The sequence below is a fragment of the Zeus faber genome (genome assembly GCF_960531495.2).
Source record: "Zeus faber genome assembly, chromosome: 10".
Lineage (NCBI taxonomy): Eukaryota > Metazoa > Chordata > Actinopteri > Zeiformes > Zeidae > Zeus > Zeus faber.
In genome coordinates, this window is record NC_137199.1 from 30,063,216 (window position 1) to 30,076,980 (window position 13,765).

At 47.8% G+C, this 13,765-nt stretch overlaps 1 protein-coding gene across 1 annotated transcript in view; it reads left to right on the forward strand.

Annotated features, from left to right (window-relative positions):
* LOC307236290 (teneurin-3) overlaps positions 1–13,765 on the forward strand; it is a 122,448-nt gene that overhangs the window by 47,330 nt on the left and 61,353 nt on the right. The window contains exons 10-11 of the mRNA XM_080008657.1: positions 763–997; positions 6,212–6,331. Coding sequence (XP_079864783.1) covers positions 763–997; positions 6,212–6,331 — 355 coding nt within the window. The remainder of the gene's footprint in view (positions 1–762; positions 998–6,211; positions 6,332–13,765) is intronic.

The window sequence follows — 13,765 nt, forward strand, 5'->3', positions numbered from 1 at the left end:
TTAGGTTTAATGTTAGATGGTTATGTTAGGTTAATGTTAGATGGTTAAGTTTAGGTTAATGTGAGATGGTTAAGTTTAGGATTAATTTTAGATGGGTAAGTTTAGGTTTAATGTGAGATGGTTAAGTTTAGGTTTAATGTTAGATGGTTAAGTTTAGGTTAATGTAAGATGGTTAAGTTTAGGTTAATGTTAGATGGTTAAGTTTAGGTTTAACGTTACATGGTTAAGTTTAGGTTTAATGTTAGATGGTTAAGTTGAGGTTAATTTTAGATGGTTAAGTTTAGGTTTAATGTTAATTGGGTAAGTTTAGGTTTAATGTTAGATTGTTAAGTTTAGGTTAATATTAGATGGTTAAGTTTAGGTTAATGTTAGATGGTTACGTTTAGGTTTAACGTTACATGGTTAAGTTTAGGGATGGATTTGGAATGGTTAAGGACAGGTTAACTATATTGAATGGTTAGGGAAAAGTAAAACGCATCCAGAGATTTAGGAAACGCTGGTATTAAGTTGATAGTTCAATGGTTGTCTGTTATGAAAAGGAATCTCAGAGAGACGGAACAGGAACTGTTTCCCAGGTCAAACCAACAGTTCACGACACAAATACCATGTTCGGATGCTTCCGAAATGGCAAAGTTGGCAAAGCTTCCTTTTCCAGCCTCCCTCAGATTCCAGGTGTTGTTTTAATTAACTAAGAACACTCTAACTGTGAGCCCAGCAAGGCAGATTCTCCAACACGGCTGCCACCGTCCCTCTGTCTTCCAGATGGTTTGGTGGACTGCATGGACCCGGACTGCTGCTCCCAGGTCGCTTGCCAGGGTCAGCCGTACTGCCGCGGGGCACCGGACCCTGCGGCCATGGCCAGCCAGGGTCAGGGCCAGGGCCAGGGGTGGTCTGCCGGCGCTCAGACCCTGTCCAGGAGCTTCTACGAGCGGGTCAGCTTCCTGGTCGCCCCTGGCGGCAGCCACGTGCTCCCGGGGGAGAACCCCTTCAACAGCAGGTAAAGCCACCTGGCGGCTGGCTGGACTGTCAGGGGGGAGATGTCTTGTTTTAGGTATTGGGTTGCCAGTGTCTGTTTACCTTTTTACACGTTCACACATGCTTTTCTAGAATTTCCAAAATTAAGTAGCATTAGCTTGCTGTGCGCTGAAAACATGCAATACTGATGAGGTCTGCTTCAAGGCCAAAGACCTAGAACATGTACAACATGCACACGGAGGACAAGTCTTCCTTTAGTTTCACCTCATTATCAGAAAACAGTGCATGTTTGTCTTTGCTTTAACTTGGACATTAACTCTGATTAGTTTGAACCCATTTTAAGCTCAGAGAAAATAACCAGTCAGTCATGGCTGACATTTAAATCTGCGATATCAGAGAATTTCGACGGAAATTGTAACCCACACCTCAACCTTCCTCTGCTCAACCTCTACCTCTACTCTGTCGGAAACTGATGGAGTCCTCAGTTTTCTTCAGAGTGTTTACTTTGTCGATTTAAAGACTAAATACGATGGAAACCTCATGTCTTTGTTTCCACTGGCGTCATCATGGGATCAATATCGTCAATATCAATTTAACGAGACAAGGTAGCTGTGAAAGCACATCCAGGAACTCACAGCGGTCGACCCAGAGCCCTGCTCACAGTCACTCAGACATCGATGTGATCGAAGTGGAGAGTTGACCTCTGACCTCCGCATCCCCCGCCGCGTTCCCTCCAGTTAGCAGGTTAGTCAGTCAGCCAAACAGATTGACGGCTGAGAGCGACGCAAGGACTCTGTTGAGGAGCAAACGACGGGATCCCGCGGGGAGATGGCGGGCGGCTCTGAGGGCGTCCTATTTTCCGCTCGCGCCTCATGGCGCCGGCCAGCCAGAGCCGGCCAGCCGTTTGCTTTGCGACCGGCGTAGGGAAGAAAAATGGTTTGCCGACTGTGTGCCAAGGGCTTTGGGAATATTCCCTCCAAATAGTTTAGAGTAATCCTTATGTAAATGGAGTCCTTTACAGAACCAGGCCGTCCGCCTCGCCTCGCCCCCGCCCCAAAGCAGGACGCGGAGTAATCCCCGTCTTCATTGTCCTCAGCTTACTGTCAACTCCATGTCTGGCGGGAGCATTAACGCTGTCGCACAAATTCTTCACTCTGCGCTTTTTCTTACTTGTCTAATGGGGCCGGATGCGTCGCGGTGCGGTTTGGAACTCTGAAAACGGACAGAAAGCAATCACCTTCCGCCGCCCTCGCTGTTCCTCCGCCCTGGGCGGAGGGGTTCCACCCGCTGGTTTGGGAAGATGGCGTCGCTCCGAAGGTCACGAGACGGGAGAACGTCCCGCACAGAGTTTCTATGGACGCCGTGCAGATGTTGTCCAAACAAAAGGTTTCCTGTTTGTTTGGACAGCGAGGACTGTTGGAATGGCTTGATTCCGAGTCCCTTGTCTGTTTCCTAGTTACCCGTTTGCTTCCTAGTTCCTCGTTTGCGTCCTAGTTTCCTCATTTACTTCCTAGATCCTCGATTGTTTCCTAGTTCCTCATTTGTTTCTTTGTTCCTTGCTTGTTTCCTAGTTTCTCGTTTGTTTCCGAGAAGCTTCTTCTTCTTCTCCAGCAGTCTTTCTGGGCGTCTGAGGCGTTGCAGATGACAACTTGCTCTCAACTCGCTCGGTTTTTGTTTCCTCTTCATTTAATTTCTCCTCGTCTTCACCCCAGTTCAGAGAGAGAGAGAGAGAGACAGAGAGAGAGAGAGGGAGATAGAGAGAGAGGTCTTCTTTTCTTTGTGTGGTCACATCTCAGATCCTACAGAGAATAAAACATGTTGTGTGGTTCTGTGGTTTGGGTCTCGTTTCCCCTGTCGCATCGAGTGTCCACGCTCTGATCCCTCTACGGGATTTATCCAACCGCGAACACCAGACGAGGAGGAGGAGGAGGAACAACAGGGAGTGGAGGAAGAGGAGGAGGAGGGGAGTGGATCAAGGGAGCGGGGGATGAAGAGAAAGGAACCGAGTGAATGTCAATGATTTATCTCTGCAGCTGCTCAGGGTCGTCCGCCTCGGGGACTCCTCCAAAGATTAATTGAGATTTTTGGCAGAGCAGGGCGTGGCCGACGGCCCTTCAGCGACGCCCCGTATAGCGATGCCCGTATAGCGACGCCCGTTCAGCGACACCCCGTATAGCGACGCCTGTATAGCAACGCCCGTATAGCGACGCCTGTTCAGCGATGTCTCTTCAGCAACGCCTGTATAGCGACGCCCGTACAGCAACGCCCGATCAGCGACGCCTATATAGTGACGCCTGTATAGCGATACCCGTTCAGCGATGCCCGTTCTGCGACGCCCGTTCAGTGACGCCCCTTCAGCAACGCCCGTATAGCGACCCCTGTATAGCGACGCCTGTATAGCGACGCCTGTATAGCGACCCCTGTGTAGCGACGCCTGTATAGCGACGCCTGTATAGCGACGCTCGTTCAGCGATGTCTCTTCAGCAACGCCTGTATAGCGACGCCTGTTAAAGTACCCCCATTCAGCGACGCCTCTTCAGCAACACCTGTATAGCCATGCCCGTATAGGGACGCCTGTATAGCAACGCCCGTATAGCGACACCCGTTCAAGTACGCCCGTTCAGCGACGCCGTTCAGCGACACCCCTTCAGCGACGGCCCTTCAGCAACGCCCGTATAGCAATGCCCGTTCAGCGACGCCCCTCTAGCAACGGCTGTATAGCGACGGCCGTATAGCAACGCCCCTACAGCGACGCCCCTCTAGCAACGCCTGTATAGTGACGGCCGTATAGCGACGCCCGTACAGCGACGCCCCTTCAGCAACGCCCGTATAGCGACCCCTGTATAGCGACGCCTGTATAGCGACGCCTGTATAGCGACCCCTGTATAGCGACGCCTGTATAGCGACGCCTGTATAGCGACGCCTGTATAGCGACGCCTGTATAGCGACGCTCGTTCAGCAATGTCTCTTCAGCAACGCCTGTATAGCGACGCCTGTTAAAGTACCCCCATTCAGCGACGCCTCTTCAGCAACACCTGTATAGCCATGCCCGTATAGTGACGCCTGTATAGCAACGCCCGTATAGCGACACCCGTTCAAGTACGCCCGTTCAGCGACGCCGTTCAGCGACACCCCTTCAGCGACGGCCCTTCAGCAACACCCGTATAGCAATGCCCGTTCAGCGACGCCCCTCTAGCAATGGCTGTATAGCGACGGCCGTATAGCAACGCCCCTACAGCGACGCCCCTCTAGCAACGCCTGTATAGTGACGGCCGTATAGCGACGCCCGTACAGCGACGCCCCTTCAGCAACGCCTATATAGCGACGCCCGTACAGCGACGCACCTTCAGCGACGCCTGTATAGCGACGCCCGTTCAAGTACGCCCGTTCAGCGACGCCTCTTCAGCAACGCCCGTATACTAACGCCCCTTCAGCGACGCCCCTTCAGCAATGCCTGTATAGCGACGGCTGTATAGCAACGCCCGTTCAGCGACGCCCCTCTAGCAACGCCTGTATAGCGACGGCGGTATAGCGACGCCCGTACAGCGACACCCCTTCAGCAACGCCTGTATAGCGACGCCCGTATAGCGACGCCCGTACAGCGACGCCCCTTCAGCAACGCCTGTATAGCGACGCCCCTTCAGCACCGTCCGTTCCCAGGGACGGTCAACAAAGGTCACTCCAAGGTCAGAGGAGTGGGGCTGGATTGTACATCATCCTGCTGAGAGAGGGATTCAAAACGCTCTCAAGGCGTCGCGGTTTGAGATATTCGGGGGCGGAGGGATGTTATGTGTGTGTGACGTCTGGGCCAAGGGCTGTTTCCTCGCTTCTTTCCTTGTTTCCTCGCTTGTTTCCTTGTTTCCTCGCTTTTTTCCTAGCTTGCTTACTTGTTTCCCAGCTTTTTTCCTTGTTTCCTAGCCCGTTTCCTCTTTGGACCACATGAATCATGGAGAGCACTGTGTCAAGGGCTGTTTCTATCTTGTTTCCATCTTGATTCCTAGCTTGTTTCCTTGTTTCCTAGCTTGTTTCCTCGCTAGTTTCCCTGTTTCCTAGCTTGTTTCCTTTGGATGATATGAACCAGTAGAAGACTGGGTCAAGGACTGTTTGGCTGTATGGTATCTGTAACGTATTTTAACTGGAGACAACGAAAAAGCATTTTGAAGGATATAGGATTACACTTATAAGGTGTGTGTGTGTGTGTATATATATATATATATATATATATAGAATATAATATTGTGTAGATGTCCAGGAAGCTGGTGAAAGATGGTTTTGGTCTCTATATTGGGAGGAGAGTTGTGATTTATCTGCCCAGGAGAGCAAAGATGAAAACGTTGTGAAATCCCACACAATAATCCTCTGAGTACAAACGTCCGGAGGAGGACGTGGGAAACCTGGACCCTCTGGATGCGGTGTCTCTGGAGGAGGATCCGTATCGCATCCATATCCGTCAGAGGGATTTAGGAGGCAGGAAGCCAGAGAAGCAGAGAGTATGAGTCACGGACCCCCACCGCCCCAAATGAACTATACACTAATACTCACAACCACTATGGCGGGGTCCACCACCAACCACAATGAAAACATATCCCCACCACCTCCAAATGTTGGACAAAAGAAAGTGAACGTCTTAGAGCCAAGCGGAGGGTGAACCCGGATGTTGACAAAAAAAACAAGAAACGTTGCAGTTTTCCCACTGAACACAGATCCTGTGATGGATCGCCTCTTTAAAATGACAAAATCGAAAAGATATGGCCTATTTATCTTTCCAATGTCTCTTATATGAAAATTAGTCATTCATTTATTTATTGCCTTCAGATAGATAGCTAGTTGTTACATTTTGTTATATATTATTATAATTATTATTATATATTATATAACATATAATTATTATATTTATATATTTCATTAATTGATTTATTTTATTGTATTATTTATTTGTAATTTATTATAGTTCATTTATTTATTCATGAATACATTTTATATTTAATTGTATTTTATTTCATTTGATTTCATTTTTATTTGTTTAGTTATTTGGATATTGATTTATTGATTTAGTTTTTTTAACCAGTCAATAAATCAGACTTTTGAGACTCATGGTTGAACACAAGTTACATCAAAGCATCAAATGTTTCACTGAAAATATCAGTCCGCTTGTTATCACCTGTTATTGAAGCTGTCTGTCTGTCTGTCTGCCTGTCTCTCTCCCTGTCTTTCTATCTGTCTGTCCGTCCCCCAGCCAGGCGTCCATCATCCGGGGGCGTGTCCTGACGGGGGACGGGACGCCGCTGATCGGGGTCAACGTGACGTTCCCGCGCTACCCGGAGTACGGACACACGGTGACGCGGCAGGACGGCATGTAAGGCCTGCCACACACACACACACACACACACACACACACACACACACACACATGCACACACGTACGCGCACACACACATGTACGCACACACGTGCACGCACGCACACATACACACACGCACACACGTATGCACACACGCACATATGTTCGCACACACACGCACACGCACACACACGCATGCACACACACACACGCACACACACACACACGCAAACGCACACGCACACACACACACGCACGCACACACGTGCACGCATGCACACGCACACACACGCACGCACACATACACACACACGCGCACACATGTACGCACACACACACACACACGCACACACACGTACACACGCACGCACAGGCACACACACGCACGCACACGTACTCACACACACACACAAGCGCACGCACACGTACGCACACACACACACACGTACACACGCACACACGTACGCACACACACACACACACGCACGCACACGTACGCACACACACACGCACAGGCACACACACACACGCACACACGCACACACACACACGCACACACACGTACGCACACACACACACACACACGCACACATGTACGCACACACACACACGCACGCACGCACGCACACACACACACACACACACACACGCATGCGCATGCGCACAGGCACACACACACACACGCACGCACACACGTGCACACACACACACACACACACATGCACACACGTACACACACACGCACGCACACACGTGCACGCACGCACACATACACACATTCGCACAGGCACACACACACACACACACGCATGCGCATGCGCACAGGCACACACACACGCACACACACGTACGCTCACACACACACACGCACGCACACACGTGCACGCACGCACACATACACACATTCGCACAGGCACACACACACACACACACGCATGCGCATGCGCACAGGCACACACACACGCACACACACGTACGCTCACACACACACACACGCACGCACACACGTGCACGCACGCACACATACACACATTCGCACAGGCACACACATACACACGCAGACGCACACACGCCCACACGCACACACCCACACACACACACACACACACACGCACACACCCGCACACACACACACACGCACTCACACACTAGTGTGCGCGCGTACAGGCTAATGCTACCACTAACGCTGCAACATGTCATCAGAATCCCGGGCGGCCATCCGTCTGGCTTCAGGCTGGACACTCCGTCGACCAGTGCAGCCTTGAGCCGGACACTCATTTGACCTCCTTTTTGAAATCATCCCTATTTTACACTTGTACTATGATCTAATTGTATATAATAAGTAAAAAAAAAAAAAAAAGTCAATTAGAATGCTATGCGTAAGTATACATTCCCTTTAGACGTTGGTCTCAAAAAGTGTTGGCTGAAGGTGGTGTCAAATGAATGTCTGGTATTTCACTGGTGAAATAACCAGGTTTGATGGCACTGGAGCTGAACTCTGACATGAGCGATGCGTCTCAGAACGCCAAGCGCCTGTGCAACATGACACCATTTTCAAAGACCACGGCAGCTTCTGCAAGACGCATGTGACCACACAGATGAAGTTCAATGCAGGCTTGTGTGCGGGCATCTGTAAACTTGACAAAGTGATGTTTGGTTGGCAAACTTCCAGCGACATCCACGTGGCTCGCTGACGTCACGGCACGGACCCATCTACCTGTAGCGGCAGGTTCCACGGCAGAAATGCCCAAACGAAAGACTTTGTTTCATCCCGAACGGTGGAAAGAGCGGGGATTGATCACCGGCAGCAGAAGGGGCGACTCCGGTGCTTTTTGCACGTTGTGTCGCTGCCGCGTGTGGCTCGCGCACACACTTTTTCCTTCCCTTTTGTCATTTTTCCGTGGAGCTTCGTCGCCTCCGTACTCGAGAATCTCCGCTGCAGAACTTTGTAGAGTCCGTGATGCAGTCATGCAGGAGCGTGGACCGCGTGATAGGAGTTGATCGAGAGACGGAATCGCGTGATTCAGCGTCAACGGTACCGTCAAGCGTTTTCCCACCGCGCTGAGATATTTCCGCTTTGCAGTGTGCACTGTTGGATTTTTACCGGCCTAGCAGCGAAATCGATAACAAATCAGCTGCTGGCTAAACTGGAGATGTCTGGTCTGGATGCGAAACCATGTGAGCGTACAGTATGCAGCAGGCAACGCAGTGTTAACTACGTGAAACACAACGGTGTTTGTCAGAAGCGGACAGCGGCTCAGAAGGACGACAACGATGCAGCACGATATGCAGCAGGCGGCCTGGGTGTTGACGTTGGGAATGTTGCGCTTGAGGTTTGAAGCCGTTTTTAACCACCTCGGCGAGCCTGTATAGCGACGCCCGTTCAGCGATGCCCGTTCAGCGATGCCCGTTCAGCGACCCCTGTATAGCGACGCCTGTATAGCGACGCCTGTATAGCGACGCCTGTATAGCGACGCTCGTTCAGCGACGCCTCTTCAGCAACACCTGTATAGCCATGCCCGTATAGCAACACCCGTTCAAGTACGCCCGTTCAACGACGCCGTTCAGCGACACCCCTTCAGCGACGGCCCTTCAGCAACGCCCGTATAGCAATGCCCGTTCAGCGACGCCCCTCTAGCAACGCCTGTATAGCGACGGCCGTATAGCAACGCCCCTTCAGCGACGCCCCTCTAGCAACGCCTGTATAGTGACGGCCGTATAGCGACGCCCGTACAGCGACGCCCCTTCAGCAACGCCTATATAGCGACGCCCGTACAGCGACGCACCTTCAGCGACGCCTGTATAGCGACGCCCGTTCAAGTACGCCCGTACAGCGACGCCCCTTCAGCAACGCCTATATAGCGACGCCCGTACAGCGACGCACCTTCAGCGACGCCTGTATAGCGACGCCCGTTCAAGTACGCCCGTTCAGCGACGCCTCTTCAGCAACGCCCGTATACTAACGCCCCTTCAGCGACGCCCCTTCAGCAATGCTTGTATAGCGACGGCTGTATAGCGACGGCTGTATAGCGACGGCTGTATAGCGACGGCTGTATAGCGACGGCTGTATAGCGACGGCTGTATAGCGACGGCTGTATAGCGACGGCTGTATAGCAACGCCCGTTCAGCGACGCCCCCAACGATATGCAGCAGGCGGCCTGGGTGTTGACGTTGGGAATGTTGCGCTTGAGGTTTGAAGCCGTTTTTAACCACCTCGGCGAGCGGGAAGGGCCCGGCCGAAGGAATTTTGCGGGTTTGTGGAAGTGGAGGGGTGAAATGTGCCGCCGCACGTTGTCACGGGGTGGGTGTCTCTGCTGCCGCCCATTGACAGAACCCTCAAGTGTTGGGGAACCCTGAATCCTGACACGGACTTACTTATTTGATTGTATTTATATCTTGATCTTGTTTTCTTATCATTCTATTTGACATTTAACTTACAAACTTGCTATTATATGCACCAACAACAGGACAAATTCCTTGTCGGTGTAAACGTACTTGGCAATAAAGATGATTCTTATTCTGAACCTCTGACCAGCTGCTTTCACAGCCTCAGGGAGGAGCAATGCTCCAAGGGTTTGTGGAAATGCTTTTGAGATGCTGGCCTTGAAATACAGTACCTGCAATGTATATTCTCTTCCTCAGTCACATAATAGAAAGGTGTATTGAAGCGCTTGAGGCCAAATCATTAAGCACAACGGTAAGGGAAGCTTGAGAGAAGGCTTAATGTCACTTTGCGGTGAACAACAAACTCAAGCGGCTGACCCCTGATCTGGCTAAGAAATGTGTGACTGATTTTATTGTTTTCTATGAAAGAGCCAATAAGTAGATGAGTGAAAGGTGCGACTTCTCTCAGAACGGCTTTCATAGCAAAGTGTCTAAGCCTGGCCTCACAACTTGTGTGTTATGAGGAATAGAACGATGCAGTCCAGGCCTGCAGTCTGGAAGACATTGATATGGACGGACTGCCGTGGTGGAAGCTATTCTCAGCTCCTCAGAAATGGAAGGCTGCCACAGTGGGGAGCGCTGTCTGAAAATCTTTTCCAAAACAGATGTCCCACTTGTGCATCTGAGGAAGCGCAGCGCCTACACCTTCTCCATCCCATGTAGCGATGCACGTACGTAACGGGAATAAATTTGAAAAAGTTATATTTTATCCAAGTTTTTTATATTTGGGAACATTTTACTTAAAGGCAAACAAATATAAATTCAAATAAAAATACAAAGAACTTTCGGATAGATATAAACTGTAAAAGATGACATTATGTTAATTAAATTTGTGTCAATTTTTTCCGAGTTCCGGTGAACGCATCATCACTTCCGAAACAAATACGTTTTCTGAGTTTCCCTTGAACGCAGCGTGGCTTCCTGCTTGCAGAGCCCTGTCCGTGTCTAAACAAACATGGATGGATTTATAATGCTTAGTCGGACGTCTGCGCTCATCTTGGTGTGTAACTCAAAAGTAGTGTAAAGCAGATAAGTACAGGATAAATAATTAATGTTTTTTGTTTTGTTTATTATACTTATAATCGGGAAACATCGACTACATAACTGCCGATCCTGATGCGGACAAATTATGGCTGATATATCGGCCAAAACTATGTCGGTTCAGGCTCCAATCGTCTGGATGTGGACAGTGTCAAGGCAGAGCTGCAAATTTGTGTGAATTCCAATTTGTGTGGATTTCAGCGCACACCCACATGTACCAGAAAAACACCTTGCAAACAAAAACCTCTTTGAAGCAGCCAGGGAAGGGTAAAAGTATTGCAAATAGGCATTCGACTATGTGGTGAGTGCGCTAGAATCTTATTGTGTCCTCTAGGTTTGGGATTGTTTTTCAGTTCTCTGTGACCCGTGTCCTTCTTTTTCGTGTTGTGGAAATGGGCACCCTATGGAAATGTGAATCTGAACGTTTGGCCGAGTACATTTGCACCAAGAAGGAACATGCCATGATGAGGATCGCTGCATTTCTCTGCAGGAAATTATAATTAAAATGCACAAGTCTGAAAAAAATAATAAACATGGACGAACTTGCCACCAACTTTAGAAACAATGGGGATATTAAAATAAACTCCACAACTTGAAAAGTTTTAGAACATATCTAATTTAAATGTTTAACTTACAAGTCCAGAATTTGGAAAAGTGTAAAAGAAGAGTTTAATCAGAATCAGAATCAGAAATACTTTAATAATCCCAGGGGAAAATTACTTAACGAGGTTTAATGAGCAAAAATTGTAATTTGAAAAATTAGAAAGTTGAACCAGACATTGGACAATTGCCAGGGAATCCAGGATCTGTAAAAAAAAAAAAAAATTATATATATATAGGTGTGTGTGTGTGTGTGTGTGTGTGTGTGTGTGTGTGTGTCTGTGTGTGTATTTAAAATGTCCATATTTTGGCAGTACATTATGGTTAATGTTAGTTTAATATGGCTAAATTACCTAAAATAAAAAATAATACAAAAATAAAAAATGTAATCAAATAAATATCAGTCTAAATTAAAATATGTCATCGGGGGACATACATATTTTTGTGCAATATTGGCTCATTAAGCCACATTAAGATCCCTATTTTGGAATTTTCAGCCTGAATTTATTCATTTTAAGGCTGTGTTTTTACCTCATTAAGCGTCATTAAGGTTAAGTAAGTAAGTACCTTTTAATTATGAAGCACCTTTCAAAACCAGAGTTAAAACAAACATTAAAGAAAATTGAAATAAAAAATAGAAAGTTTAAAACAGAAATACAGAAAATGACAACATAAAAATAAAAAAAATTGCACATAAGGAAAAGTACACATTAGAAGACAACCTGCTCAGGATGGGGGTGAGTTTTTAACAGCTTCTTAAAGATCTCCAGAGGTTCTGCTTTTTTTCTTAGAACTGAGGGAGGACGGTTTCAGAGAGTGGGAGCTATAACAGCTAAAGCTTGGTCACCCTTGGTTTTTAGCCTTGATTTTTTTGTACAGCCAGAAGGCCTTGGTCAGGAGACCCGAGATATCTCTGAGATTTCACTGAGGCCAGGGGACACAAAAGTTTTGAAATGTAGCTAGGGCCCAGCCCGTGTAGTGCTTTGTATATAATTAAAAACATTTTTAAATCCATTCTGCAGTGGAATGGTAACCAATAGTGAGCACCCAACACTGGTGCAATGTGTGACCTACGTTGTGTCCTGGTTAAAAGTCTAGCAGACGCATAGTTTGGACCAACTGGAGCCGGGACACAGAAGAGCGACTCATGGTGAACAGTTCATTACAATTATCAAGACGGTAGGAGACAAAACCATGAGCGACTTTTTTCAGTTTATGTGATGAAAGTACTCATTTGATTTTGGTAATTTTTTTTAGTTGAAAGAAACAGGATTTGACCACTTGCTTTAGAACTCAAGGTTTATGTCTTTGTCAAAGAAGACTCCAAGGTTTTTTGTTCGCTCGACATTTGCTGCTTGAGGACCAACACACTGCTGTACTTTCTTAGGAATGCTCTCAAGGCTTATGAAAAGGACTTCCGTTTGTAAGGGTTATGATGAAGGAAGTTGTATGATGTCTGGTCATTGATGGCTGTTGAGCAGTCTTACATTGTAGAGAGCGTGCTCCAGGTCATTTGGTTTGAATGAGAAGTACGGCTGTGTACCATCCACATTAGAATGATAAGAAATACCTTTGAAATTAGGAATTAAAAGACCCATGTGGCAGCATATGCAGGGAGAAAAGAATAGGGCCAAGGACTGAACACTGGGGCACGCCACAAGTCATTTATTACATGTCACTGCATATATGTATGAAAGTATGTACAGTATATGTACAGTATGTGACGAATAAACCTCTTGAATCTTGAAGTCAGCGGTGCAGATGGGGAGACATGTAGTCATCTACAGCCACAGAAAAACTCCTACCTGTCAAGTAGAAGAAGAAGAAAAGTAGGAGGTAAACCCGTCGAGAGCAGTTCCAGGCACAGTATACCCACCAATTGCTTTAGCATACTCAGGTGGGTAGCGTGGTCACTGGCGTCAAAAGCTGCACTTAGGTCAATCAACAACAGAACCGAACGCTCCCCAGCATCAGCACGCATTAGGATGTCATTTGAAACCCTGAGATGAGCAGTTTTATTACAGTGCCTCAGATGCAAAACAAGACTGGAACCTATCAAATATATCATTGTTGTTCAGGACATGTAGGAGTTGCTTGCATACTACATTCTCCAAGACTTTGGAAATGAAGGGAAGTTTGGATGCACAGTAGGTCTATAGTTACTGGGAAGCAATGTGAATTATATCTTGTTAAAAGTAATCAGGCACACAGCCAGTGTGACGGGAGCTATTGGCAATGGAGAGTATGTGTGGCCCCAAAGAGCCGAAAACATCTTGAAGAAGAGAGATTGGAACAATATCAAGAGGACTTGAGGAGGGACACATTTGAGAGACTGGTTGCGAGCTCTTTCGAAGAAATTGGGCT